Source organism: Hippocampus zosterae, chromosome 12 (assembly GCF_025434085.1).
Source record: "Hippocampus zosterae strain Florida chromosome 12, ASM2543408v3, whole genome shotgun sequence".
Lineage (NCBI taxonomy): Eukaryota > Metazoa > Chordata > Actinopteri > Syngnathiformes > Syngnathidae > Hippocampus > Hippocampus zosterae.
The window spans coordinates 8,523,261-8,550,623 of NC_067462.1; the positions used below are offsets into that span (position 1 = coordinate 8,523,261).

Consider the following 27,363-nt stretch of genomic DNA (forward strand, 5'->3'; position numbering starts at 1 on the left):
GGAGGACAGCTCCGTGGAACGTCCTTGATCGAGATTAAAGAGCAGACGAGCACACAAGATAACCGCGCTAGTGACGAGGTGCTGCATGAGGCTATAAAAGGAAGCACAAAAACAGCAAATAGGACTGACCGTTGGGATGCCTGATTAGACTTACTGCCGAACAACTGTACGATTTATCATTATTTAATGTTTAGAATTTATCATTTTAACTCTGATTGATGTAGGTTGTTTGTACTATTTTTTAAAATGTGTTTTTGAACTCAGCAAGCGATTTACTCATTTTCAGGTCCGTTTCGAGATTATTCCACAGATCAACACCTTTGCTAGATACATTTCTTTGCTTGATGTTTGTTCTTGTTTCGAGTTTTTTGAATAAGTTGGTACCTCTTAATTCATAGTTGCTTTCTCGAATTTCGAAAAACTTCTGAATGTTTTGGCAGAGCAGGTTATTGTGTGCTTTGTACATTAATTGGGCAATTTTAAAGTCAACCAGGTCATAAAATTTCATCGTATTTAATTTGATAAATAGTGGATTTGTGGGTTCCGTATATTTTGATCTACAAAATATACGGAATATACGATCAAACCAAATGACAAATTGACACATATAAGACAGCACAAAGGTGCTCCCGGTCAATAAAGGGTTAACAATGTCACTCATCTGAGGTAGCCAAAATATGTGAGGTCCAGCAGGACTTGTAAAGAAACTCTGACACATTGAACTCCACCCGCCTTCCTTTTCCTGTTTAGAGACCTTCTGTGTATAACCTATGTTGTCGTCACACAATGCTCGGCTCAGGATGTTCCCCATAAAAGTGACATTTAGCCCGGATAAACACACGTCACACTTGGTTTCACGTGCCAAAAGGAAAAGTGGACTAACGCATACATAATTAGGCCATCGTGACTGTGATTTCTTTCTTTCTTTTTTTTTTTTCTTTTTTCGGGGGTTGCTGCAGCCTATCCCAGCTGTCTTCGGGGTGTAGGCGGGAGACACCCTGAACTGGTTGCCAGCCAATCGCAGGGCACACAGAAACGAACAACCATCCGCGCTCACACTCACACCTAGGGACAATTTAGAGTGTTCAATCAGCTTGCCATGCATGTTTTTGGAATGTGGGAGGAAACCAGAGTACCCGGAGAAAACCCACGCAGGCCCCGGGAGAGCATGCAAACTCCACACAGGGAGGCCGGAGTTGGAATTGAACCCGGTACCTCTGCACTGTGAGGTCGACGCATTAACCACTGGACCATCGGGCCGCCCTACCCTGTAATCCAGGGGTGTCAAACACATTTTTGTTACAGGCCACATCGTAGTTAGGGTTTCCTTCGGAGGGCCATTCTGACTGAAGTTCACAGTGTGAAGTGAAATAAACACACGGTCGTCTTAGATTACAAACACGTAACAAATCTATAAACGTAAATTGGAAATCGAGGACCATTAATCATGTTAAATTCGTTACCACAATTTTCATGCAGGTCATATCATATTTTTTGTTGTATTTATACGCCATACCTCTTAAAGGCTGGTCTCTGAAAATATTGTCTGACATGAAACCGGTCGGTGGAGCAAAAAAAAAAAAAAAAAAAAATTGGGCACCGCTGATCTAAAACACTTGAAACTGTCCTCCCTGAAGATGACCACAAGCTCTTCGATCGCTTGCGCTTCCCGCCGCACAGTACAATGGGCTCTTCCCCCGATTGTTGCGGCTGACTTTGTATCACCGACACTTATTTGGCCAGCCGTTACGTTTGCCAGTTTCCGTGGCTTTATCGCAGGCAGACATCTTGTTCTCAACTCAAAAGCATAAAACAATCACGTACAGGAGGTGGCTCACGTGTCGGAAGTGACCCCCTTTCAGATCACACGCCACATGTTCACATCAAAAAGTGATTTATCAGCCGTAAGATGAATGTTACTTTTTTTTTTTTTAAACCACAACCTTTGATTGACAATTGGGAAAATGAACATTCAAAAAACTGGTCAACAGCAAATTTGAATCAGCGATGGCTTTTTGTATCTCTTAAGATGTTTTTTTGGTCTTTTTAGCACATTAGGTTTTTGGAATATTAGAATTTTTGGTTTTTAAGTCTGACAACTTACACAGTATGGACTTTATCATGCGGATGACCGGAATAGCTATGACGTTTCAGAAATAAATTCCAGCCGTTGCTGAACCTAACCCTGAATAATATATATTATGTTTTATATTGCTATGCTACGCATCATATTATTTTTATGAAAGCATAGAAAAAAATGGGCAAATTCGGAATCGGCGCAAAAAAAAATCATCAAACAGCCGACTTGCATCTCTGATTAACCCTTTCATTCACAAATAATGATAACCTGACAACCTGATACGGTGTGTCCAACACAACAACTCCAAAAACTAAAACAATAAAAAAAATGGAGGAAGTTTGTTGACCAGATCTTTTTAATCCTCATTTCAACTCTAAGGAAATGCTTTATCCACGATGACATCATTATTTGAAATCCTCAACTCGTTGAGTCTGAATTAACTCGACCTCTGCTGCTAACATCCAAATACTGGACCCCATTATGCTGAGTGTGATCAGTCAACAATCAATACCATTTTTTTTAAAACACCATCAATTATGCAGCCTTTTGGGTGACCATACGTTATGATGTTTTCCCTGGAATGTCTGCCTGGTTGTTACATTTTTTGGGAGAAGATTTTGTCAGAGTCAGTGGGAAAATCTCTGATTATATTTGACGTTCACTTTTGGAAGTGTCGCTATGGTTGTGCAATCCCAAGTGAATCCACTCATTTTGGGAGGGAAACCCCAAATGTGGTAAACCGCATTTCATTATTTATCATTTATTTATTTTTGGCACCGTCCGAGTTGATTGTGCTTTGATCACCGACAACCATTCTGCCGATATTCATTTTAAGACAACGTCAAACAGAAGATCAATACGTGCCGTTAGCGCCGTGGTTTATTGGCCCCAATAACATTTCTGTTATTGCTTCATGATCATTATCCAAGATGTTGGGCGTTGGGGGGGACAACGCAAGCCACAACAATCAATTAGCGACAAGTGAAGCGGTTCAGCAGATGCCGCCCCGCTTGACCGCCAGGTACGGTCGGAAATCTGGAGCACGAACGGCTTCTTCCTCCCACACAGATCTGATTCCCAAAACATCCGCTGTCAGAAGCCCCGCCGAGCCACCCACTCATTCAATCCCGCTCCAACACATCTTGAAATATCTTCTCGGACGCACGTGAATCAAAGGCTCCGATTCAATACATCCTGTTAGCGTCGGTCGTCTCGAGAGCTTTCCTTCCTCCGACTGATGAGGGCGGTTCTGTGTGCGCATTGGGAAGTCTGTTTATGCGCTCATTAGCTTAGCGGTTCGGCTTTGTTTTCCTCAATCGAGCTCCTCTAAAGCCTCATAACAAGTGTTACGTTTCCAGATGACTGCTGTCGAATTTTGCGCTGGGGGTTTTACCACCATTTTTTTTTCTCAATTGTTAAAATGTCAAAAAGAGTCTTAAGAAAAACAAACGTGGTGAACATAAAACTAGATTCTTTCTCGCATGCCAAAGCATCAGATTGCACTTGCCATTGTAGAAACATTCGCAAGAAAAGGCGATGTAAATAAGATTTAAAGGGACAAGTGTGAATTGCATGAACTTTTCATTTCATACGTGTACTCCCCCCCCCCCCCCTTCTGTTTGTTTACAGGCAGGAGGTTGGCAAATGCAGCGTAAAAAGAGCCGATCAATCTTAAAACGGGAAACATCTTGAGCGGGTTATTCCCAACGGGGAAGATGGGGAACCCCGATGTGAAACATTGCGTGGAGGACGGATGGTGGGAAAAAGTTGTTACGCAAAGGTGCGGATCTGGACCGGCAACCTCCCACGGGTGAGATTGGGATATGAAATTGAACAGAAACATATGTTGCAATGCGCACCTCAAAAGAGATGCGTTATGAGTTGCACGTTTCCTGATCATTTGATGCATTAAAAAAAAAAAACTTTCTGCTTCATCTCCTCTCCGCGATGATTTAAATATGCGTGGGTACAAATTTTCATTCATGGGACAATTTACCCGAAGCGGGAAAACGTCAGTCCATACTATATACGTAACTAAGAGAAATAAACAAGTTTACAAGCAACACTTTGTTGCAATTCAGGAAATGAGATTTCCAAGGCATTGTCAAAGCACCGCGATAGTGGATGGAGATCACTGGAAAGTTGGTGAATCGGACATGTAAGACCTGGAGTGTCAATATCGCCTCAGCTTGCATTACTTACTGACTTCTCAATCCTTTTCATGTGAAATTTGCCTAAAAACAAAAACATTGACCCAAACTAAAGTGAGTTCATTGTCCCTCTTAGCGCAGTCTTGTGAGCAGGACTGCACAATACACAGAAGGGCCTGCGCGATGTCACATGCTGTTCAAAGCAAATCTGATTTAAAACACACACACACACAAGACAATGTGAAAATAACCCTTCATCTGAGAGACTTGAAACCTGTCAACATCCAACGCTCTGAACAAGCTGCCAAGAAACAAATTCCAAAACACGCAGAACGTGCGCGCAGTTGCCGAAATGATGCGGCAAAGCATTTCCTATCCTGTCGGTCAAATAATGTAAAGAGCTGGTGCTAGCCCGGACGCCAGCTCACATTTAGCGGCGGGAGCCACTTTGGTGGAAACCAAGTGAAATGATGTGGGCGAAATTTTAAATATGTTACTCATCGGAGTCATATTGTGAACTTTGTGATCAATGAACATAAAAAAAAAAGAAGGCTCCATCTGCCTGCTGGTCATGGACAAATATCCTCAACAACCGGAGCTAACTACACATCCTGATTTCTGTTGCTAATTTTTTTTTTTTTTGCAAGAAGTGGCTCCAAATAGCGATGAAGTGTGGTCACAATGTTCTGATTTTCAATTTTGCCACGAAAGTTTCTCCAAACGTCTGCCCGCTGTAGTTGCTGTGTTGGCATCATGTGATCAAACTGCAGCGAACATCAACTATTCGCGGCAGATAAGGAGCCAGCCCTTGCGCCAATAGCAAAAAAATCATAAAATAAAATAAAATAAAACCATGACTGGTTCATGCCCGTCATCTTGTGGTAAAACTATTTTTTAATGTTACAATTTTATTCGCCTAAAATGATTTTATTCCCCTCCAAAGTTCCTTCAGCCCTCTCTATTTGTGCAATATTAATTTGACAATTTTATTCCCTCATAATAATTCAACTCTATACTCTTTCTAATGATACAATTTTATTTTTACAAAGCAATTGTTTTGATCTCATCCTATTCCAATGTTATTCTGTACATCTCCCCGCCTCCTTTGCAAGAAAAAAAAGCTTTTTTCCCCCTCTCTCCTGAGAATATTCTGACTTCCATCGCTTTTTAAATCATATAATTAATAATTATAATCTTGCAACTACATGTATATTCTGGTCCAATCTAAGAAAAGAACAAGTCTCTTAACTTTCATCTTGAATAATTATCTATCCATCCATTTTCTAATTTGCTTCTCCTCACAAGGGTCGCCGCTCGGGGGGACACCCTGAACTTGTTGGCAGCCAATCGCAGTTGAACAATTATTTAAATTTTTTTTTTAAAATTACAGTAAAAAAATGTTGGGTTTTTTTGCTCTTGCAATATTATTCGTTATTCTTGCAAACATTTAAGTTTAAGTTCAGATTTATTTTCTCAACCTGTCCAGCAGTCAATTGGGCCTGCAGCAAAGGTCGCTATGCCAAGACCAAACCCCTCTTCCCTTGGAGATCCTCCCCACGCGTGCCACTCCCACTCTGTGCGCACACTTCCACACACTCCACACGTGCCCACGCGGACAACCTTACGGCAAAAAAACACCGTGAAACTTTTCAACTTTTGCAAACTACGCCATGAACTCGACACCTCGTCAATAGAAACGGTCGTAAACACTTACCGCGTGCGCTCCGGCGACAAGGACGGCCGCGCAGACGCACAGCAGCAGCAACCTGTAAAATAAATGGATGAGGAGGAGAAGGATGAATTGTGAATAAGACGTATTGAGGTGATCTTTGCGCACACGCTCACCTGAGATGCGTCACGTCTCTGTTGTGATGCTCGCGCATAGTTCCAAAACAGCCCGTCAACGCCACGCAGCTCTCAAAACATGACCCACCTAGAGGACACAGCAAAAGTGAATTAAAATCGGTTTTACGCTCAGCTACTTGCGTCTAACCGATATCCAATGTTACACCGGATTCCTTAGCAGGACGCATATAACGCGCACTCACCGGAGTTTTTTTTTTTTGCGCGTAACGGAGCGATAAGACGTCCGCAGCAACAACAACAACAAAAATTTTGGAGTATTCTCCCCAACCGCAAGTAAAAGTTGCCGAGTGGATCCTCTTCTTACGCCGAAAAATCCAAAGTGTTTGCACTGGTGGTGTTCGTTCGCATGATGGGCGAGGGTGGTCGTTGGGAGTGGGTGGGAAAGGTTTTTTTTTTTTTTTGGGCGTAGTTAGTAGACTTGTGGTGTGGCGCAAGCCCCCAAACTAAACCCACTCGCGTTGATCAGAACTTCATATCGCTTCTGGACACAACATGCAGGCCAACGTGCAGAGCGCGCTCCGCCGCTGACTGAGTGGAAACAGAGGCCGAGATTCAAGTGCTTGTTTGCGGACACGCCAAAAGTCGGTGCGCCGCGGAGATGCTGCTGCTTCCCCCCGCCGCTCTTCTACTCCTGCTGGCCGTGTCGTCAAGCGTGGACCGAGCCACGGCTGAGGTGAGTGTCACTCTTTTGGAAACAGTCTTTTGGTAATTATGTGCGCTTTTTTTATGGGGTTTATGATTATTATTACTCAGCAGTGGCTCCAACCGTGATTTCTGTTTCTTTTTTTTATGGCTGCGGCGACTTTACTGTTTGAATTCAATGACATGCAAAGGTGGAGTTCACGTCACGAGCCCGTTCACTGTACTGTACTGTCAAGTGCTCTTTCTTTCTGCTGTCATGCATGCAGCTCTGAGCTCCCACTCACTGCCCCCCCCCCCTCCCGGTCTCCCCCACCCCTACTGGAGACATTGTGAGAGGGGAGGGGGGTGAGGTGGGGCTGAAAACTCCTCTGTCGACATGTGCGTAGAAGATTTTCCCTTTGACACACGTTCGTGTTGCCATGCTCCAGATTTGCGTTCCAATTTTTTTTTTCCTTCTTTTATCCGAAACACAAAACAAGACGGGTTGTGTGTTGGTTCTGGGGAAACACGTTTCAAGAGTTCATCACACTTGCCATTGGACGTGATGACATCATTAGTTGTACCCACAAATCAAATCGCTAACCTTTGCAACCGTGGTAACATTTTACCAACAGCGCAGGGTTCTCTTCAAGGTTCTTTAGCTCAAGACAAAATTAGAAATGTGGAATTCCTCATGATCCAAACTTGAATGATAATCACACCCTAGGAAAATACACGACAATCCATTTTGTGTCCTTGACTCACATAGAGCAACAGAATGGCCCATATTCTTTTTTTTTTCTTCCCTGTCTTGCCCATCTACTTGTTGCTAGGCAGAGTTCAAACGGTACAATCATTAAAAGCCCCCATTGGTCAATGAAAACAAATGGTAATTGCCAGTCAACCCATGAAGCTGCATCAAGTCGGACAGAATGAGGCACATTAAATATTCGACTCCATCAAGAGCATCACTAAAGATGATGTTATTTTAAAGAAATACTTAAAAAAATTTTTTTTCATTTTATCATTGAATGGCTGCTGTATAGTGTGGTCCAGTGCTTTGCGCGTCGACCTCACAGTGCAGAGGTAGTGGGTTCGATCCTGGCTCCGGCCTTCCTGTGTGGAGTTTGCATGTTCTCCGTGGGCCTGCGTGGGTTTTCTCCGGGTACTCCAGGTTTCCTCCCACATTCCAAAAACATGCATGGCAGGCTGATTGAACACTCTAAATTGTCCCGAGGTGTGAGTGTGAGCGCGGATGGTTGCTCGTCTCTCTGTGCCCTGCGATTGGCTGGCAACCGGTTCAGGGTGTCTCCCGCCTACACCCCGTAGACAGCTGGGATAGGCTGCAGCAACCTCCGCCACCCTTGGGAGGGTAAAGCGGTTCAGAAAATGGATGGATGGCTGCTGTATAAGACATCATCAAATCTGCGTGAGTCAGAAATAAACAGTGTCCTGAGGTGGGTCATGTCACCATTTTAGAATGAAAAGTGGAGCAAACGGTTCATTCTTGGAAACAAGTCTTATCATAACGTGTTTTCGCAATAAGTGTCGTACCATAATCAGTATTTCTTTATTCACACCTTTGCTACGCTAAGTGACAGTGAGAGAAACTTGTCCAATCAAGATCGTTACACCCCCTTTTAGTATCCTTTCACACTGCCGGCCTAACCTGACTTTTCCAAACTTTGTCAAAGAGACCAAAATGGAATGGGACAAAGAAAGGCAACATACATTTGCTGGTTTCAGACGCTGAATGGAAGCTGTGTGAAAGGGAATCGTGGAACGCTGGAAGTCTGAGTAGTTGCGCGTACAAAACTCTTGGTTCTACCCTTTGCGGGGATGGCCGATAGTAAGAAGCTGTCATTGAACCGTCGGGTTTGTTCGGTGGTCCACAAGACTTTGCCGAGCATTGGGCCCTGAACATTTATCCCTCTGGTTTGTGAGAAAGTCCCCCTACATCAAAGTCTGAATGATTTTTGAGAAGCGATCCTGCTAGCTTACCTTTTAATGGCAAAACAAAATATGAAGACCGTCGTCTGGTCGCTGCGCGTTCGTGGAGGATGAAATGTAGCAGAGTTGAAAAGTCAGCCTCAAGTTTTTTTGTACCGTCAGAGTTGAAGTCTCCAGTAAGTTCAGGACCCACACAGACGCAGCAGAAGTACAGGTGAGGGGGAGGAGATGTCGGAGGACCAACTGCTGTCAAGATGATGACGAACAGACTCAAGTGTAGCACAACGAGAGGAAGTGACACCTCATGAGGGAGTCTGGCACTACCGCACGAGCCCTGTTCATCATCCACTATATTTCACGTTCTTCTCATCAAACTCAGATGAGCTAATTTGTGGTCTTAAATAAAGTAGCAGAAGCGGCTTATCCACTTTCCAAGAAACACAACTGTGACATACAACATCTGGACTGATTAAACTGGAGAACATGAGGGACGAGGGGGCTTATGTTTGGCGGAACATCTTGCGGCCGATCCGATGACACCAATGAAACGGGAGTATTTGGAATATTGGCTCAATTGTTGGGAGTAACGCTGGTGTCCACAATATCGGGGGGTGGGGGGGGGGCGTTCAACAAGACAGCCGCATATTTGAACTCAAACATTGACACGAGCTTGCATGCATTTAACTTTTCACTGATTAGTCGTGCTTTGCGTGGCGTTCCACAGAACAGAACTGCTTGTTTGGTCTATGTCGCCATCGCCGCTATTGAACTAAGGCCATGAATGAGATTGACTGGACTGACTTTCAGAGAGCAATGATGCAAGATAATGTTTATTGTCCTTCCTTTAACCTTACGCCGAGTTCTAACTGGTTGCTCGAAAGGATCTTGGCTCTCTTATTTTTGTGTTTGTTTGTTCGTGAAACCGGATCCTGGATGAATTTTACCATCGGAATAGTTTCTCTTCCTTGGTGGTCACTTAATGTGGCCACAATGAGTCAAGTCCTTGAGAAGAAATAGGAGGAGGATTCCAGTTTAGGTGATTAGCGGATTCCTGCCGGGAGTTTGTGTGTGGGATGAATTGGAAGATTATCCGGTAGCTAGCTGGTGGTGTAATGTAAGTCTCAACTTCTGGTTTGGCCCAGGAAGTTCGGACATTTGCTAATCCTCCCGCAACCTGTGGAATGCGTGGTCGAGCGTGTCAAAATCTGTAAGACCTCGAGGTTGATGGGCCAACGTTTGGCGGGCGCTTGCAGTTTTGGTTAACACCTCATTCTCAGGATGAACGAATCAGGCCCCCCCCCCCTCACGCCCCCCTCCCCCCGCTCGCACTGAGACAACAGCTGGCCTTCTCACTGTTAACAGGCCACCAGCCAAGCGCTGCCGCCTGGGGAGGCGCAACCTTCCTTGACCCTCTCTGTTCTCAACCTTGTAAAAATGCCTACATTTGGAAGAGTTGCGATCGTGTCAGTCGTCCTTGTATTTTGACAGGCGCTCATTGGCGACAAAGATAAAGTCTCCCCTGACCCTCATGCTCAAGCAGCGTGGCGGGTATGGCCCGGTTTTTCGCCTTCTGTCTGTGTGCTCGTGTCAGGGCTAAGTGAGGGGCCACTTCGGAATTACGGCTTCCCTCACAGGGCCGCTTCAAAATCTCAATGTTATTTATTACCCATGACAATTTCACATTTTGGTACAGATTTCATACAGCAAGAATCATAAAAGTTGACACACATTATCTGCTCCCGAGGGCCACATAAAATGATGTGGGGGGCCGGATCTGGCCCCCGTGCCTTGACTTTGACACCCGTGTTTTAAACAATAGAACGCCTCCCTTAGTATGACTTTCGGCAGTGAATCCTCTTATAAATAAAATGTTCTTCTTTCCGATCGCTCATACTACCGAGAAAAAAATTGCAAAAACATTTTTAAAAATTATTTTGTTTTCTTCCGCTATGGTTCAAGTTCTGAATTCATGTTTTTATTTATATTTTTTGTGAAATTTTGGGTGAAATTCCCAAACAGTTACAAATTTTGAGGGTCCACTGTTGTTTTACGTGCCTGGACACAGAATCTCGTTCACAATAGATATTCACACGCACTTGCAGATGCTTGTCAGGGCGATAAATCAATCGGGCCAGGTGTCGCAACCCAGCTGCTGGTCCCGTGCTTTGCCCGTTTCTTTCCAGAAACTGACCTTGATTTAAGTATTCTGATGATTTTAAATCTATGGTCCATTACAGTCCTTAAACCTGTGACCCTCTGGCTACTCATCCGCCAATTTCTTTTTTATGCATCGGGCTTCTGCTGCCAAAGACCTTCCTGTGATCCAAGCGTTTCACTGAGACTTGTCACAGCTGTGTTCGACTTTTCACACACAAAACTTCCCTCTGGTCCAGGGCTAATAATTCTTCCACGTTATCTCTCTGAATTGTCACCCTCTCCATTAGTTGTTTTCCCTAAAAGCGGACTGTTTTTATGGTCGCCGGGGTAACCTGAGGTATTAGGAGTGCCGACTGGTTCGGGGAATGATGATTTCTCACAAATAGATGGGAGCTGATGAGACAGGTGACAATGCTTGGAGACGCAAAATTGATGGTCCGGCGGACGATGACAAAGATGACGGATTTATTACGTGCTTCCTTTTTGCAGAAAGTTTTGGCTGCGACCCATTTCAAGCTCTTCCCGGCAAACTTCCATCACCGTGACAGGTGCAAGATTAAAAAAACAAAAAACAAGGTCTACTCAAGTTTTCCACAGCGGATGTTTCGCTATGTTCTTGTATCTTTAGTTACAGTACATTCTATGACCAGCCACAATATTTATTATTATCACTATAATCTTAGCATAATCAAATCCAGTGCTCTGTGTTAAGTTACATCAGAATGAAATGGCTTTCGTTTGGCTAAATAATGGAAGTACTGCCAACTAAATATGAGGGCAGCGTAGCACAACCACAAAAATAGACCTACTTTTAAACTCATACTTTTCTGACAGTGTCACTCACAGAGGCTGCCCGCCACAGTTGATGTTTTACCCAGCCAGAAAGCCAGTCCAGATGAAGAGAGTAAAAAGCCAACAAATGAAATATTGTTTGCTTTTCTAATGATTAACATGAAGCATAAAATTGATTTTCTCCACTCAGCCAAAGAAGGCTCATTATTCTTCTATGCCACATTGGATGTTGCTCATTGGGTGTGCATGTTATGTGGACAAATCATCTGTGTATACTGATTCAACTCGCAATGGTCCTGAGCAATGGGATGCGTGCGTCTAGGCCATCATCTAGGTCTGTTATGACCATTTACGTCTCAACTCTTGATTTGATGGCTATGCCAGAGTCAAGTCTGACTCTAATTCTCAGAAACCAAGAATTCCAAGTACCCGAGATTCATTCATGAACCTTTCAAGAAGAGCAGATGCTTTTCCCACCTGTTGTTGCCGCAGGCTCCTGACAACCCCCAACCCTCCGCGGCAATGTTTTTCCTTCGAAAAAAGCTTAATCAGATCACTTCCATGCAGGAAATGAGTTAGGCAGGTCACATGACATGGCTCACATGAGGAGATCCTTTGTGCCGACAGCACATCTGCCATGATCAAACGAGCACGCCGGTCACTTTCAGGTTCAAACGGTGACATGTCGTCACTGTAAGTAGGAGATACACCACAATTTGATATGGAAGCAAAAATAACAAGAGAGATCTGTTTTGGCCTGTAGATGTTTATCATCACAAGTGCTTTTCAGAGTATTTTGGGATGAAAAGGCTCCTTCGAAACAAGTTCCTGCTATTTTCCGGTTTTCTCACAGTTTTTCGTTTGATGTAACCCATTTACTGGGGCTTATAAGGGATTTGGTGAACTACATGCACCAGCCATAACATTAAGTACAATATCTCATGAGAGCAACAACAAATTTCCCTGTAGGAAGTACAGTAATTAAAGACAAATACCTTTGAACAGTCTCTTAGGTGAATGAAAGCGTCTCACAGGTCAGCCATTAAAATCATTGTCACGACGCCTGTGTAAAAAGTGAAAAAAGAAAGTAACTCACTAATGTTATGGAAAACCTGAACAAAATAAAAAGTCTTAACTTTTGATTATGAGTGATAATGCATGTAGCGGCTAAAAGTAGTTGGCAGGTAGCCAGTGGCTAGATGCTCATTTTCACGGTTCACTTTTTAAAAAAAATATTATTTTTTACTTCACCTCACCCACTCTAAAAGCCAAAGGAAAAAAAAAGAAATGAAAAGTCTTAGCTTTTGATAAAGAGTGTTAATGCATGTAGCGGCTAAAGGTAGTTGGCAGGTAGCCAGCGGCTAGATGCTAATGTTCGCGGTCCACCTTTTTAAATGATTTTTTTACTTCACCTCACCCACTCTTAAAGCCAACGAAAACGCCAAATGCCCAACATTCTTCTGAATCTGGCTCATCTGCTTTAATGCGGTATGCACCTCGCTACCTTTGAAAGCATGGAGCCATGACCCCGCCCTTCAGTTTTGGCATTGAGATTAAAAATTGGGATTGTAGAAGAAGATATATTGACATTAGAAATCAATTGGTATTAAAAAAAACAACAACAACAAAAAACCAATCAGATAGCAAAATCCACCTGTTTTTAACCATCTCCAGGGGCGGCCATTTTGCCATTTGCTGCCGACTGAAAATGACATAATTGTTGCTCAGAGCTGAAGTAAGGACCGATCACAGCTCAGCTGTTATCTGAGTTTGGTCAGGTGGCCGTCGCAAGCCGTGAGCCATGATTGGTTGTTACCTGAGCCGTGAGCAATCGTGATGTCATTTTTTAGTCGGCAGCAAGTGGCAAAATGGCCACTCTCAGAGAGGGCTCGAACCGGCTACATTTTTCTGCCTACTTCATATTCCACAAATAGTATGAATCAGTTTAGACTGGTTTGCTGTCCTCGTGTGTTCCAGACAGCAGAGCCCTCCTGAGGAGGCGACCCAGCCCCTTCTTGTCTTTGTGAGCCTAAAAGGCAAAGGAAGAGAGGCCTTCCTCTTTGGAGAAAGAACGGTTTCCTCCAGGCGACATCCTGTGTCACATTGCCGCACATTCGCAGGGCCACGGCTCGAGTGTTCTTCAAGCGAACAGAGCCTTTCTCACAGGGAACAAGTGCTTGAACTAAGTTCTCCGCTTGCTCTCACACCCACCACATGCATACTATTCGAGACTGTTCGATGACATCACAGCACATTTGTCTCCCTTGACTACACATAGTGTATACATCAGTTTCTGGAAATGCCTTCCGCTAAGAAGATGGCCACCAACACAGATTCTCAGAAGTATTGAGGCCAAACTGAATAGCAAAATTGTGAATGAGGGGAGGAGGGAATGTAACGCCACAGGGTTACATTTGTGCTTTTTCGACAGTAAAGTCAAACATCAAGAAAAAGGCATTGTTTTATGAGACGGCGGGTGTTTTATGAGAAGTTTGTCATGTGGCAAGAAATGACAAAGAAAAGTTGAAATGGAAGAAGATTCTGTTTTACAAGAGAAAATTTGTAATTTTACGTGGACATGGTTGCTTTGTTACAAGAAAACAAACGATAATCATCATGAGAAAAGAAAAAAAATTCAGACAGGGTTGTCAAATGAGGAGAAAGTCATAATTTTCCGAAAGTATCGCCTAAATGTGGAGAAAAGTCATTTTTAAATTAATATAATTGTTGTGACAATGGGCGGCCCGGTTGTCCAGTGGTTAACGCGTCGGCTTCACAGCGCAGAGGTACCGGGTTCGATTCCAGCTCCGGCCTCCCTGTGTGGAGTTTGCATGTTCTCCGTGGGCCTGTGTGGGTTTTCTCCGGGTACTCCGGTTTCCTCCCACATCCCAAAAATATGCATGGCAGGCTGATTGAACACTCTAAATTGTCCCGAGGTGTGAGTGTGAGCGCGGATGGTTGCTCGTCTCTGTGTGCCCTGCGATTGGCTGGCGACCTTTTCAGGGTGTATCTTGCCTACTGCATGAAGTCAACTGGGATGGGCTCCAGCACGCCTGCGACCATCCTGAGGACAAGCGGATTCAAAAATGGATGGATGAATGGGATGATTGTTGTCAAGTTAAAGGTTTAATTCTCCTTTTCAAGATGAGGCAGGGTCCAACTGTGGTTAGATGCTCTTGGGTGGAGCACCAGTGTTGTTGTGTTTGAAATAGTGAAGGCAGGAAAGCACCACCCGTACCACCACTTTTCAAGGTGCAATGATTAGAGTATTCCTTAATTTGTGAAACAAAGTCGCTTATCTCACGCAGCTGTCGCAGCGCACAGCGGAACCGTGCGCTGATCAACATGAGCCTCATATTAAAGGGCTGTCCTCTGAACCCTGAAATCCTTTCTAATGACCTCATTGGAGGTGAAAGTTCAACAGGATGAGCCCAGGAGGGTCATGTGACTGGTCAACATGCGATGCAGATGGAGGAACTGATTAGGAAGGGTCAAAGACCCCAGTCAAATAGCTGCATTTTTCTTCTCTTGGGGGGGCCTTTGATGCGGCTTGTTTGGAATCTGCCCAAAATGTGACTTGTTGTTTGTCAATTGAAACCTTTCAATGAGGTACTGTACTTTCATGGAACAAATTGAGATATCATATCATATGCTTTCTCTCGCACCTCCTCATCCCCCAAATCAAATCCATCCAACTTGGTCCATTTGACACTATTGCATGGTATGTGGTAAGCTGACCCTGAGGTGTCCAGCACATTTGATCTGAGAGCATTACACAATGTCTGGCATTCGTTTGCCTTTCTATCATGTTTACATCCCATGCACGTAAATTTCAACGCCATGCATACTGTTTTTTTTTTCTGGTTGTGTGTGTGAGAACATCTCCATGCAGATGCATCTGCTTTTAGTTTACATACGGCACCGATTGCTTGTTGCGGACGCAGCCTGAAGCAGAACATGTTTTACATCATTTGGTTCTCACCGAGTCGGATCTGTTTGAATTTAGAGGCTCTCGAGTTCCGTCAAGTATGATTCAGTTTGGTGTTTTCTGGCATGCTGATGTGGTCCTACTGTGTATGCCTGTCCTTTGTAATCAAGTATAAAAACGTCTTTTTTTTAAGTTATGGAGACTCCATCCAGAAACATATAAAATGTGAACCACTGTTAGAATACAAAAGTTAAATAATACAATTGTTTTAAGTACAGTCGTGATGTAGTAACATTCCTCCTTTCCTAGCTTGTGGTGGCCAAAGACTTTTACACTTGAAAAGAATATTACTGCTCAGTAGAGACTTAAACGTTATGACATCATCACTGTCATCACAGCATTCCAGCTCACCGATATCCCCCCCCCCCCCCACACACACACACAGAGTTCCTTCTGTTTACAGAGCGATTTGTGCCGGGAGGCCAGTCTTCCAAGTATGGCAGTCAGACAGAAAATTCCCCTCAGTCTCCTCTCATCCTAGCCTGTCAGTACCAGAGAAGGTCAAGAATGTCCCAGCAGCCAACATACCAAAAAAAAAAAAAAAAAAAAAAAAAGACAGTACGGTACCTGACTTCTTACATTTGTATGTTTTCCTTTTGGGAAAAAAAAAGCATTTCTGAATGCGGCAACTGAAGACAAGCTTCATTTCCGACATGGATGCAGTGACGGTTATCCCAGCTGATATGGGAGGCCATGATGTGTGGTTTACCGTTGCGAGCTTATCTTTATTAGGTCGTTTCCAAGGTTAAGCGGCTCAGACCATTGGGGCGCTGCTGTGGCAAATTAACAATAACAAGAGCGCAAGCCTACTTGATGGCCCATAAATGAGTGTGATGAATACGAGCGGTGTGTGGCGGATTTCGAAGCGACTGCAAAAGAGAAAACGGGAGCTTAAAAGACTTCCATCAATTATTTTAGCGGACCTCACAAGAGCATAAACATGTGAGCATTCACGGACATGTTCAGGTTAATAGCAATGTTTAATATTTACTGCAGGTTAACACTGTGCCAGACTCTATTATGACCAATTAGTTGCGCAACTCAACCAAAATCGTCAAACTAAAGAAATACAAACTCGACCTGAACTTTGACAAGGGATATGAAAACAGTCCATGGTAAGGCTGCTTCTTCTTTTGGAATAAGTGTTGAAAAAAAATCTTCAACTTGTGTGAAATTCTTCAACTTGAGCGATGAAATCTACAAGCTGAGAGTTACAAAATGTTCATGTTTTCATCTTGTCCATTCGCCTTCAACCTTGCCACTAACTTCTGTGTGTGTGTTCGTGTGTATGTGTGTGTGTGTTTGTGTGTGTGTGCGTGCGCTGGCAATGTTGAAGGCCATGTCATGCCAAACAAATAACGTGGGAAGTTTATGTAGAATTAGTGCAAGGTGCCGGAAAATGCTTGTAAAACGTTGTTGGGCTGTAAAATCAAAGCAGTGAAGTCAAATATTCTAAAAGACCTACGGAGTGTTTGATGTAAAGGAATGACTCACTTAACACTTACATTCTCATAGACCACCACCGAGGCTGAACAGTTTAAATGTTTCTGTTTTAAAATTCAGGAGTGAGGTCATTTTGCTTAGATTTGCATTCATTGGTTAGTAGCCGACCCACTTCCTGGTTGGAGTAGGGTGATGTCATACGGTACGAATGGACAGGCCATTTTGACCAGCGTGCTTCAAAAAGTGATTTAAAAAGTTTTGTGGGACTACGGATATCTGCAATGATGTCGGGAGGCAAAATCATTGAGGCAGCCAAACACTGTATTTTCTTAACAGGCTATAAACAGCACACCACTAGTTTGTCCAAGTCACGATAGTCATCAAGTCAGTATAGTCCTTTTTTCATCTCAATAGTATTTTTATAGCAACACTGCCACCTAGTGTACAGTGAGGGAAAATAGCAGAAGTGATGCACGTTTTTCAGACAAATAACGTACACTTCAATCGGAGACTTTTAAGTTATTTTCCCAAGCCACGCAGAGCTGCAACATAAGGATGAAAGAGCCGCGTGCAGCCCCAGAGCCACGGGTTGCCTACCCCTGGCATATACTTGATGGCACAAGTGCTAATACAAGTGGCCATTGGGGAGCGTGTTCTGTAAATTCTTGTCAGGTGCCCACTTATCCAACACTTCCAAACACTCAGACGTGCTTTCTCCATGTCATAGTTGTGTTCATATTACTTAGGTTGTTATCTAACGTAACATCTCTAACCATGAGACAAGCTCACATCACTGGGAGATATGTACCCCCAATGATGTCAGGTTTATTCTGAGAGTGCCGCTGAGCCTCTTCACACACACATTCCTGTGCCGGTGCACACCTCTGTGCAAATTTGGCCTTTTGTTGCCATTTTGGGTCGACTTCGGAATGTGCTCCATTCTCAGTAAACAAACACACTGTGATAGCCAGGAAACCAGAAGACACCTTTTGGGTTCTTCACAGAGGCAGACATATTTTGGCATGACATATTATGCTTCATCTCGAGATGCGTGAGGATGCGGACATGCACTCGATGACTCATCAGTCACCATCTTCTTTATAGCTTTGTTAAAAAGTCGTTATTCCACAATTTCAAAGTACTCTATTTTGCCAAAAGAAGCAAATCCTTGTCTTATACCATCTGAACAAACTGATATACAGCCTACAGTACATTTATTTCTATTTTGCAGATTGGTTTTGTTCAATTGATAACTCACGTTTGTGACCACTGGATGACATCACACTATTTTATTTTGCCGCTATAAATTTAACTAAAAGAGCATATTGAAAATGGTATGTCAGCTCAAACTATGTTTTGCTGAAAATGAATGCATGCCCATCCTTTTTAATACTGCTTTTTTCACCGACAACTGTAAGTTAATTTCATACTTTGGGCATGCTTATTGAGTTATATTGTGACATGATACATTTGTTAGTTGAGGAAAAAAAAAAAGTAAACCTATAGAGGGCCGGTGCAGGTTCAGTGCTCTATTTGTACAATATTTTCATTTATCCATTGCTTTTAAATACTTGAACAAAACACGTTTTTGTGTTATCTGAAGGGGAATTATGATATTAAGTCGAGCCAAATAGTGTTGTATTACCATCAACACTCAGTGGACCCTTCATGCAGTACCCTTCTATGTATCAAAATGTATACCTTTACAATGATATGAATATTAATTTTAGGATGTCATAAAACACGTGGTAGCCTTTTTGGTGACTGATACTGAAATGTTGACGCCTGTTCCACAGGAGCAAAGCAAACTTGGCATTTGTAAAGCTGGCATTTACGGTGGGGTTGAAAGAGAAAATATAGCTACGAAAGTAATTATCATCACATTTTGCGTTTGTAACATTAACTGTGGGAAAATGCTCAAAATACTCTCTCTGTATACCGTATAGGATTTGAATATGTATTTGTACAAATAAAGGCCTCCTCTCAGGCTGGCTATCTTGAAAGGGTGCTTTTCATCACTTTTCAAGCCTTGCAATGTGCTGGAACAGTACATCGGTGACGTAAATGAGTGGTGCTGATGATGGCACGCATATTCTCTCACGACCCCCCCCAGCCCTCCGGCCCCCCCCGCCCCCTCCCAAAAAACATAATCTTGTTAATTCAACACTGGGAGCACAGATTGCCGCGAGCCACAATTTTATTTCCATAATGAAGCACATATGCGGCTCATTTTCAGTGCATATGCCTCCTATCCGCACTTTTTTTTTATCAGCAGCAGGTGTTTCTTCTGTGCGTACGCAAAGAAGTGAGATGGAGTGAAGGGTGTTTAAGAGGCTCAGAATTAGGGTGGGGGGGAATGACGCACCTTGACGTGTGTGAAAAATGGCGGCGACAGAGTGGGTGAGAATCCCAGGGTATTCAGATCACAGCTTGGTTGACTGAGTGGCTTAGGCCTGTTGTGGAGTACGGCGTCTACTTTTTCTACTGAGGGTCAAAGAAGTCGAGAAGTTGAAGCAAACGGAGCATTCTTGAGTTTTTCAGTGTGGGAAAGCTCTCGATGCCTGGAACCGGACCAAAGAATCCGTAAAATAAAGCAACATTCAACCATTTGAAACGTTATGGTTTCAAAGTGGAGTTTGAAGCCAGGGTCAGTGTTTCAAACTTGCGTTAGGGTGTCAAACCAGGAGTGGGGTGTTGAGATTTTTAATGAGGTTTTCAAATCGGGGTTAATGCTCTTGTTAAAGTTTTGAGGTTTCAAATTAGGGGTTTCAAACCAGGGTTGAAGTTAGGGTTTCAAGTCTCATTTAGGGTTTTTAGCAAGTGCTTTAGCAAGGATTTAAAATGACAGTTTCAAGCTAGGTGTAGGGTTTTCAACAAATGTTGTGATTTCAAATGAGGGTTTTCTCACCAAATAAGGGTTTCAAGCCTTAAGTTAAAGTTTCAAATTTGAGAGTCAAACTGGGTTTAATGTTGTAAACACGTATTATGGTTCAAATTAAGGTTTCAAACAAGGGTTACGGTTTTAAAATCGAGTTGCAAGCCTTGCTTAGAGTTTCAAATTAAGGTTTGAAGCAAACGTTTCAAATAAGATGTTCATGATCAGGTTAGGGTTTCAAATTGGTCTTTCAAATTAGGGTTGTAATCCTGGTTTAAGGTTTCAAATGATGGTTTCAATCTTGAGTTACGGTTTCAATTAAGGTTTCAAGGCACAGTAGGGTTTCAATTCAGGAAATCCACTTGTAATTTGAAGTCTGAGTTATGGTTTCAAGTGAGGGTTTCAATCCCGAGTTAAGGTTTCAAATTTGGTTTAGAGTTTCAATTTAGGAACTACATTTTGGGTTTGATACTTGGGTTTTGGTTTCAAGTTGGGGTTTCAAATTAGGGTTTGAAACCTGGGTTATGGTTTCAAATTAGGGTTCTAATTCGGAGTTGGGGTTTCGAGTTAGGATTCTAGTTAAGGTTTGAAGTCTGTGCTAATGTTTCAACCAGGCCACAGTCAAGATCAGTCCTGACATGAAGTAAGGTTTCAAAATCAGCCTGGAGGTGTCCTGTTCATTTGCGGTCAAGCTGTTCATTTGTTACCGCTGTGAGAACCAGCGAAATGTTTCTTGTGGTCTTCTCCTCAAGACGCGCTGAGCCTGTCCGGGCCTGCGCCGCAAACCCCCTGACAGGCTTTTGGCTGGACGCCTGCCACGTGAGGCCACAAACAGCTGCACAGTGGAAGGAACAAAGTTGCTCGGGGGATGGATGAGGCGCTACATGCTCGTTCTCAGGGCTCAGCCTCTCGAGAGCCCAGAGGAGAGGAAGCTGGGGAGAGGGTGGAGGGGGAGCTGGCCAGACCAGCTGTGTTTGTGTCACGCGTGACGTAGTCAAACACAAAGAGACAGATTGATCATAAATCGCATCAGATTTATTGGAATATTTCTGTTGTCAGACTTTTTATCACTCAAACCGGGCCTCTCTTTGAACTACTATTTCTGTCTGTCATGTACCTCACAAGACATTTTATTAGGAACACCTGCACAGTTTGGTATTTTGTTATTATTTTTGATTATCACCAAAATGTAGGACATAATTATGCATGATTTTTCTTTGTGAAAATTGACAAAAGTTTATTTGATTTTTTTAAACTATGCTAAATATGACTTCACTCACGCTCAGCAAGTGAACACCAAATAACAGACAATATGTATCTTTCTCTTCTTGTTCTTTCCCAGGGCTGTGGGACATCATGTGGAAAATGTGACTGCAGTGGTGTGAAGGGAGCCAAGGTAAGAACTCTTATCGTTCCGTTGGCAGAGGTCACTGCAATTTCATGCATTTTGGTGTTCTGTGGGTCCTGTATGCTAATACAAAGCAGTTGGACATTTAGGAAGCAGTGCACTGGCCACTCAGTGGGGATAACTGTGGATGAGTATCAGTCACCAAGCAGTGTCGCGAATGTGAGCTGAATAAGAGCATGTCAGGATCTACACTTTGAAATCCTCTCAGGTGCAAAATAAAAAGTGGCACTTTTTGCCCTTCTGAGAACATGTTTACATTTTCTGCTGTGGTACTTGAAGACAACAACAAAAAAATATGTCTGCACATACAAAGATGGTTTTAATGTTAACAGTTTGCTATCCATAGAAAAATTCATGTTTTCATGTACTATACTCATCATTGAATTCCTATAAACTGAGCACTCTGTAGATTAGAAACAGCGCTTGGCGTGATAGAGTTGTACATCTCTGCACACTACAATAATTGGATTGTTATGTCCTTCACTATCACGATTATTAATTTTTTTTCACCCCCCTCTCCCCATCACATAGCAAACATGCATTATTTTGGGTTCTGATCAACTATTGGGCTTTAGGCTTCAATTGATTTTCAGACCATTTTGAATGCGACTTTTGGGGTTTGTTTTCCCGCGTGCTATTGGCTCACAATAGTGTACTTCAACACTTGAGAGGAACAACAACAGGTGACTGGTGTGGTCCACTAAATTCCTAAAGATGTTCAAAGACCAAGCACATTTGCTCAATATCCCCTGAGCGTCCCCTTACTCTCCGATGTTGCTCAACAAACTGTTGTTGTGTCAACTGCAGAATGATTCCCCGGGACTGAATACTGAAAACAACATTGAACACAACAGATGCTAAGTGTGCCGGGAGAGATTTTGTTCCACTGTGAGTTAAATTCTCACAGTTTATAGTCCAGCCAAGCTCTCCAGTTCTGCGTGTATCCAGGCGAGGCAAGGGTTGCATCATTGTACAATGTCTCCTCCTTCTGGCAGATAGTGGAAGAACATATCGAAACATTTTCGTGTCTTTGTTTTGTCCAATACCATAAAAATGTTTTCTTTTAGTTCGTACAGTAATTAAAAGATTGTTCAAAACATCAATAGTATATCAGTTATTTTACCATGCATGATTTCAAAGCTTTTAACTGAAATTCCATCTTGTTACTTTTTGACTGCCCTCTCTCCCAAAAGGTGAAGTCAATCCAAAATGTTCCCTCTCATCAATATGTGATCCAGTAGTCAGAACACGGTATTGTTATTTATATTGTGTTTATGGACTATACGTCAAGCAGCTTTTGACCATCTCTTGGAGTGACCATTTTACCACTTGCTGTCGACTGAAAATGACATCACACTTGCGCTGGGCTCAGGTAACAACCAATCATGGCTCAGCTTCAGAAAAGTAGGTGAGCCGTGATTGGTTATTACTTGCTGCCTGAATTTATATCACACAAAGATACTAATCACTATATATACAGTATATTTCATTTTTAATTTGTGTAACACTTTTTTTGACAGCATCATTATGTTGAGAAGTGCTATATTCTGTACTTATCGATTGATTGATTGATTGAATTGTGCACAATTATAACCTTTCAGGGTGAGCGTGGCCTCCCTGGTCTTCAAGGTAACATGGGATTCCCAGGAATGCAGGGACACGAGGGGCCACCTGGGCCAATTGGGCCCAAGGTCAGTTTATTCACTCACATATTTCCACTGAAAAACATGTGTCAAATTGCCTTTGTAACACAATGATGGTGATAGTGTTATTATTTTGAATTTATTGTTTCGGTGTATTATTTGTTATTCAGGGAGATCCAGGACAGTTTGGCGCTCCTGGAATTAAAGGCGTCCGGGTAAGTGTCTTGGGAAAATATTCGCCATATTGTTACATAAAGGAAAATGTCAATGAGAAATGATATTGATGTGATTGTCCACTTGTAGGGTCCTCCTGGTCTTCCAGGTTTCCCAGGAAATCCAGGATTACCTGTAAGTACCAGATTGTCCTTCCCTTATTTTTTTGTTTTGTTTTCTTTTTCGTCTCTGTGTGCCCTGCGATTGGCTGGCAACCGATTCAGGGTGTCCCCCGCCTACTGCCCGGAGACAGCTGGGATAGGCTCCAGCACCCCCCGCGACCCTAGTGAGGATCAAGCGGTTAGGAAGATGGATGGATGGATGGATGGAAAAGACCGCTCATGTTGCGCTTGTTTTTACAGGGAATCAATGGAAACGATGGTCCACCTGGCGCTTCTGGTATCCCAGGATGCAATGGGACCAAAGTAAGCAACTCGTACTTTTGATAAGCGACTACACCCCTGATTTCTCCAATCTTTTTATGAATTATTGAAATTTTGCCCACTTTAAAATGATGACTCATACTTGGAGATAATACCACAGCATAATGGTAATTTTGTAAAGCAAATGAGTGTAAAATGAATAAAATAGCATCAAGTACAATACAATACAAATTGCATCTCCCCATTTGGCGATTGAAAAACAAGACAAAGGAAATTTTCCTTAGTGAAAGGTAGATCGCTCCCTATCCCCCAATTCTGATAATGTCGTGTGTGTGTGATTTAGGGTGACAGAGGAAGAGACGGTGTTCCTGGTTTTGATGGTCTTCAAGGACCTCCTGTAAGCACTCACACTGACTCAATCTGGTTATTCCAGATGACTAAATGTCATATAAAAAACTTATATTGACTTTTGCTTTTTCCTCCTGTTTCAGGGCATCCCGGGGCTTCCTGGAATTAAGGTTTACTGGCATCATCATGTTTGATACAAATATGTTTCACATCTGCTCCACGCAACATCTGGATGAAATAAATTTGACGGGAGCAATATTTGGACTTTTGCAGGGTGATCCAGGTGGTGGGATTGGCAATATTCTCCTTAAAGGAGACAGAGGCTTCCCGGGCACACCTGGACTTCCTGTGCGTATTTTATGCGTGTATGCGTGAACATCGGAATTAGGAAGTTTTTCATCACACAGTCTGTTTTCTCAGGGATCTCATGGACCACCTGGGCCTATCGGTCCTCCAGGGCCTCGGGGGTACATCGGACCCAAAGTGAGTTATCCCAACACAAACATTTTGAAAGCCAAGAAAATCATGGGAGGGGACAGCTAATAGGGTTATTTTTTAATTTTATTTTTTTATTTTTGACAGGGTGATGACGGTCCACCAGGCCCTCCTGGAGAAAAGGTACAACCCAGCATCAGAAAACATGCCAACCAAGCACCGTCCTCTTTATTCGTTATTCGAACTACAGTATATTGATTGAAACATTTTTTTTTCTGCTCTCTGACAGGATGACAAGTTGTCCTTTGAGAGTGAGAAAGGAGAAAAGGTGAGATTTCATCATTGTTATTATTATTGTTGTCTTCTCAGAATCAATGAGAAGCAGATGCAAGATGTTTTATAGAAATTGAATGAATATGAAAAAACATGACTAATAACACACGTCTTCATCATTATATTTATTCTTGTTTTCATTATGCTCAGTGTTGGTTCACGTTTCTTCTTATTTCAATTGCAGACTCAAACGCACTAAAGTGTACTTCATTATTAACCTGCCAGAATTTTCATTTAAAATATCCAAATTTCTTTCTCATTGATTTTCATTCAATATTTTTTCAATCACATTAAATATTTTTTAATTGAGTGCTATCATTACAATTTGAAATGTATCATATTATCAATAATTGTCTTTGCTGGTGGGCTAGCTGAAATAAATCAAGTTAATGACTTGTAGTGAACAAGTTTTTCACTGCAACTACAGCACGGACCACAGCAATAAACATATACTGAAACTAGAGTAAATAAAAATCAAACTAATGATTATTGGGTGATTACGATAATTAGAATTAGAACTATCATTATGGCTATGATGAATCTGCTGATGGTTACTTTGTTAAGGCAAATATTTGAATACCATTCTTGTGTCCTGAACTCAGATGTACAGTACCTAATGAAGTGTCCGACAGTGATGGTGCTTTCTGTGCAGGGCGACCGGGGCTTCAGAGGCCCACCCGGCCCTCCTGGACCCCCTTCCAGTGTGGAAGGTCCTGGCACAGAGTTTATAGGACCACCGGTGCTTACTCACTCATGTGTCTAAAAATCCACCCATTGTTGCATGTAACTCAGAAGGTACATTTCTTGTTACTTCTTCTGCATTCTGACTGTGTCATGTTTCTATCTCCAAAGGGAAAGAGAGGATATCCAGGGGAAAAAGGAGAAAAAGTTTGTCATTTTTGCTTTCTATGCTTCTGATGTAATTTAATGTACTTAGCATATGGCTACGTTACACACATACACACACATACACACACACACACACACTCACAAATGTGATTTTCTCTGCAGGGCTATTGCAATATATCTTTGAATGGAGTCAAGGGTGAACCGGGCCCACCAGGACCACTAGTAAGTCACTGAAAATGTATTCGATGGTGTTGTACACGTATTGTATTATCATTTTCAAGCAGCATTTAAAAGATTAATACTTGTATTATTTAAAAAACCCTCTTACCTATTTTTTTATTTTTTAATTAATGTGACTGTTTTGTTTTGCTTCGTTTTAGGGCAAACCTGGCAAGGAAGGAGACGAAGGACGAAAGGTAAGAAAAATAAAAATAATCATAATAATTCAAGGCTGTGTATCCTGTGGAAAATACATGTATTTTAGAGATCCCCAACAAAGCCCCCTCCCCAACTGGGAAAAGGTGGAAAAAAAAATTGCCACCAACACCAGTTTCTGACTGACCTGACATTTGATGAGCTCGCATGTGAAAATGTAAGAGAAAATCAATGTGAATTTCAACAAAGTAATTGAGCTCCAATCCAATACAGGTATACAGTGAGGACACATTAACCCTTTCATGCAACCTATAACCTGATAACATGATCAGCTGTCAACTGTAGTAACCGCTGTTAAAGGGTTAAATTACCAAACTTATTTCACCCACGCCATCAAATGTTGCCAAAGTCATTTTAATAATTCGCCATGAAAAATGGTGATGAGAAGGTCCAATTCCCGCTGCACCGAAGCTTTATTGCCAATGTGTCTCCACATTTTAAGAGTGAGAGTTTTCCAGGCCAATAAAACAATGAAGCGCAAGATAATAAAATGATCAACAAATTGATCATTGGCTTTATATTATGGTGACCAAAGAAATCATCAAAATCCTTCTGTCACATAGGGAGAAAAGGGCTTCCCCGGAAATTATGGATACCCTGGGCCTCAGGTAAACAATGCAACTTGTATATATTTACTCATCATATAGAAAAACCTTTCTTTTAAAAATGTTATTATCATCTTTTGTTTTGTCTCTAGGGTGAAAAAGGAGAAAGAGGGCCTCCTGGATATGTACGTTCCGATTTATTTATTTATTTGTGTATTGCTTTTTCTTATTCACACCCTTAATTTAAATATGAAAACATTTTATCCTAATTATTATTATTCATGTGAAGTGTTGGTATGATTCTGTTAGTATATAAAACTGCTTATTCTGCTCATTATTATCATCAATGCCTTTTTTCACTGTGATTGGCTGTTTTTTTTTTAACCCAGTTGACTTGACGATAAAGCTAAAAAAAACCCCCGTAATATTAAGAAATCACCTGATAATTGAGCTATACTACGCCACTTAACAAAAGTCGCTTTCGAGCATGTTCAAGATGCAAATATGGCTGTGAAGAAGTGAGTTGGAATTGTAGTTTGTGAAGTCGTCCTTCTGGTCGTTTATAGGCAAGTGGTGCCCCCGGTCCCCCCGGTCCCCGTGGCCTCCCTGGGTTACAAGGAGAAAAAGGTCAAATAATAACAAACAAACACTTACATGGGAAAAGACACACACACATACACTCTGCTAAATCTACAACAGTACAGTACATTAGCTCCCTTGACTGATGGTTAGTCCCCATTGTGTTCTGTTTCAAAAGGTTTTCCTGGACCTCAGGGAGAAGCAGGCCCACCAGGTAAGACAATGATGTGTTTGCTTATGGAAAAAATACATACACGCATGCATGCAGGA

At 42.4% G+C, this 27,363-nt stretch overlaps 2 protein-coding genes across 4 annotated transcripts in view; one reads left to right on the plus strand and one right to left on the minus strand.

The window, feature by feature from the left end:
* Positions 1-6,379, minus strand: part of col4a2 (collagen, type IV, alpha 2) — a 47,029-nt gene extending 40,650 nt beyond the window's left edge. For both annotated transcript variants that reach the window (XM_052082383.1, XM_052082382.1), the window contains exons 1-3: positions 6,269-6,379; positions 6,076-6,163; positions 5,945-5,996 (exon numbers count right to left, since the gene is read on the minus strand). In XM_052082383.1, coding sequence (XP_051938343.1) covers positions 5,945-5,996; positions 6,076-6,113 — 90 coding nt within the window. In that variant the 5' untranslated portion in view covers positions 6,114-6,163; positions 6,269-6,379. The remainder of the gene's footprint in view (positions 1-5,944; positions 5,997-6,075; positions 6,164-6,268) is intronic.
* Positions 5,896-27,363, plus strand: part of col4a1 (collagen, type IV, alpha 1) — a 32,435-nt gene continuing 10,967 nt past the window's right edge. The window contains exons 1-21 of one of the 2 annotated variants that reach the window (XM_052082384.1): positions 5,896-6,052; positions 6,595-6,769; positions 21,265-21,318; positions 22,932-23,021; positions 23,144-23,188; positions 23,277-23,321; positions 23,549-23,611; positions 23,913-23,966; positions 24,061-24,087; positions 24,191-24,265; positions 24,338-24,400; positions 24,500-24,535; positions 24,642-24,680; positions 25,338-25,424; positions 25,538-25,573; positions 25,697-25,756; positions 25,915-25,950; positions 26,533-26,577; positions 26,667-26,699; positions 27,081-27,141; positions 27,272-27,307. In XM_052082384.1, the coding sequence (XP_051938344.1) occupies positions 6,695-6,769; positions 21,265-21,318; positions 22,932-23,021; positions 23,144-23,188; positions 23,277-23,321; positions 23,549-23,611; positions 23,913-23,966; positions 24,061-24,087; positions 24,191-24,265; positions 24,338-24,400; positions 24,500-24,535; positions 24,642-24,680; positions 25,338-25,424; positions 25,538-25,573; positions 25,697-25,756; positions 25,915-25,950; positions 26,533-26,577; positions 26,667-26,699; positions 27,081-27,141; positions 27,272-27,307 (1,060 nt within the window). In that variant the 5' untranslated portion in view covers positions 5,896-6,052; positions 6,595-6,694. Of the gene's footprint in view, positions 6,053-6,543; positions 6,770-21,264; positions 21,319-22,931; positions 23,022-23,143; positions 23,189-23,276; positions 23,322-23,548; positions 23,612-23,912; positions 23,967-24,060; positions 24,088-24,190; positions 24,266-24,337; positions 24,401-24,499; positions 24,536-24,641; positions 24,681-25,337; positions 25,425-25,537; positions 25,574-25,696; positions 25,757-25,914; positions 25,951-26,532; positions 26,578-26,666; positions 26,700-27,080; positions 27,142-27,271; positions 27,308-27,363 lie in introns of those variants that run through there. The other variant, XM_052082385.1, reaches the window with a different exon arrangement.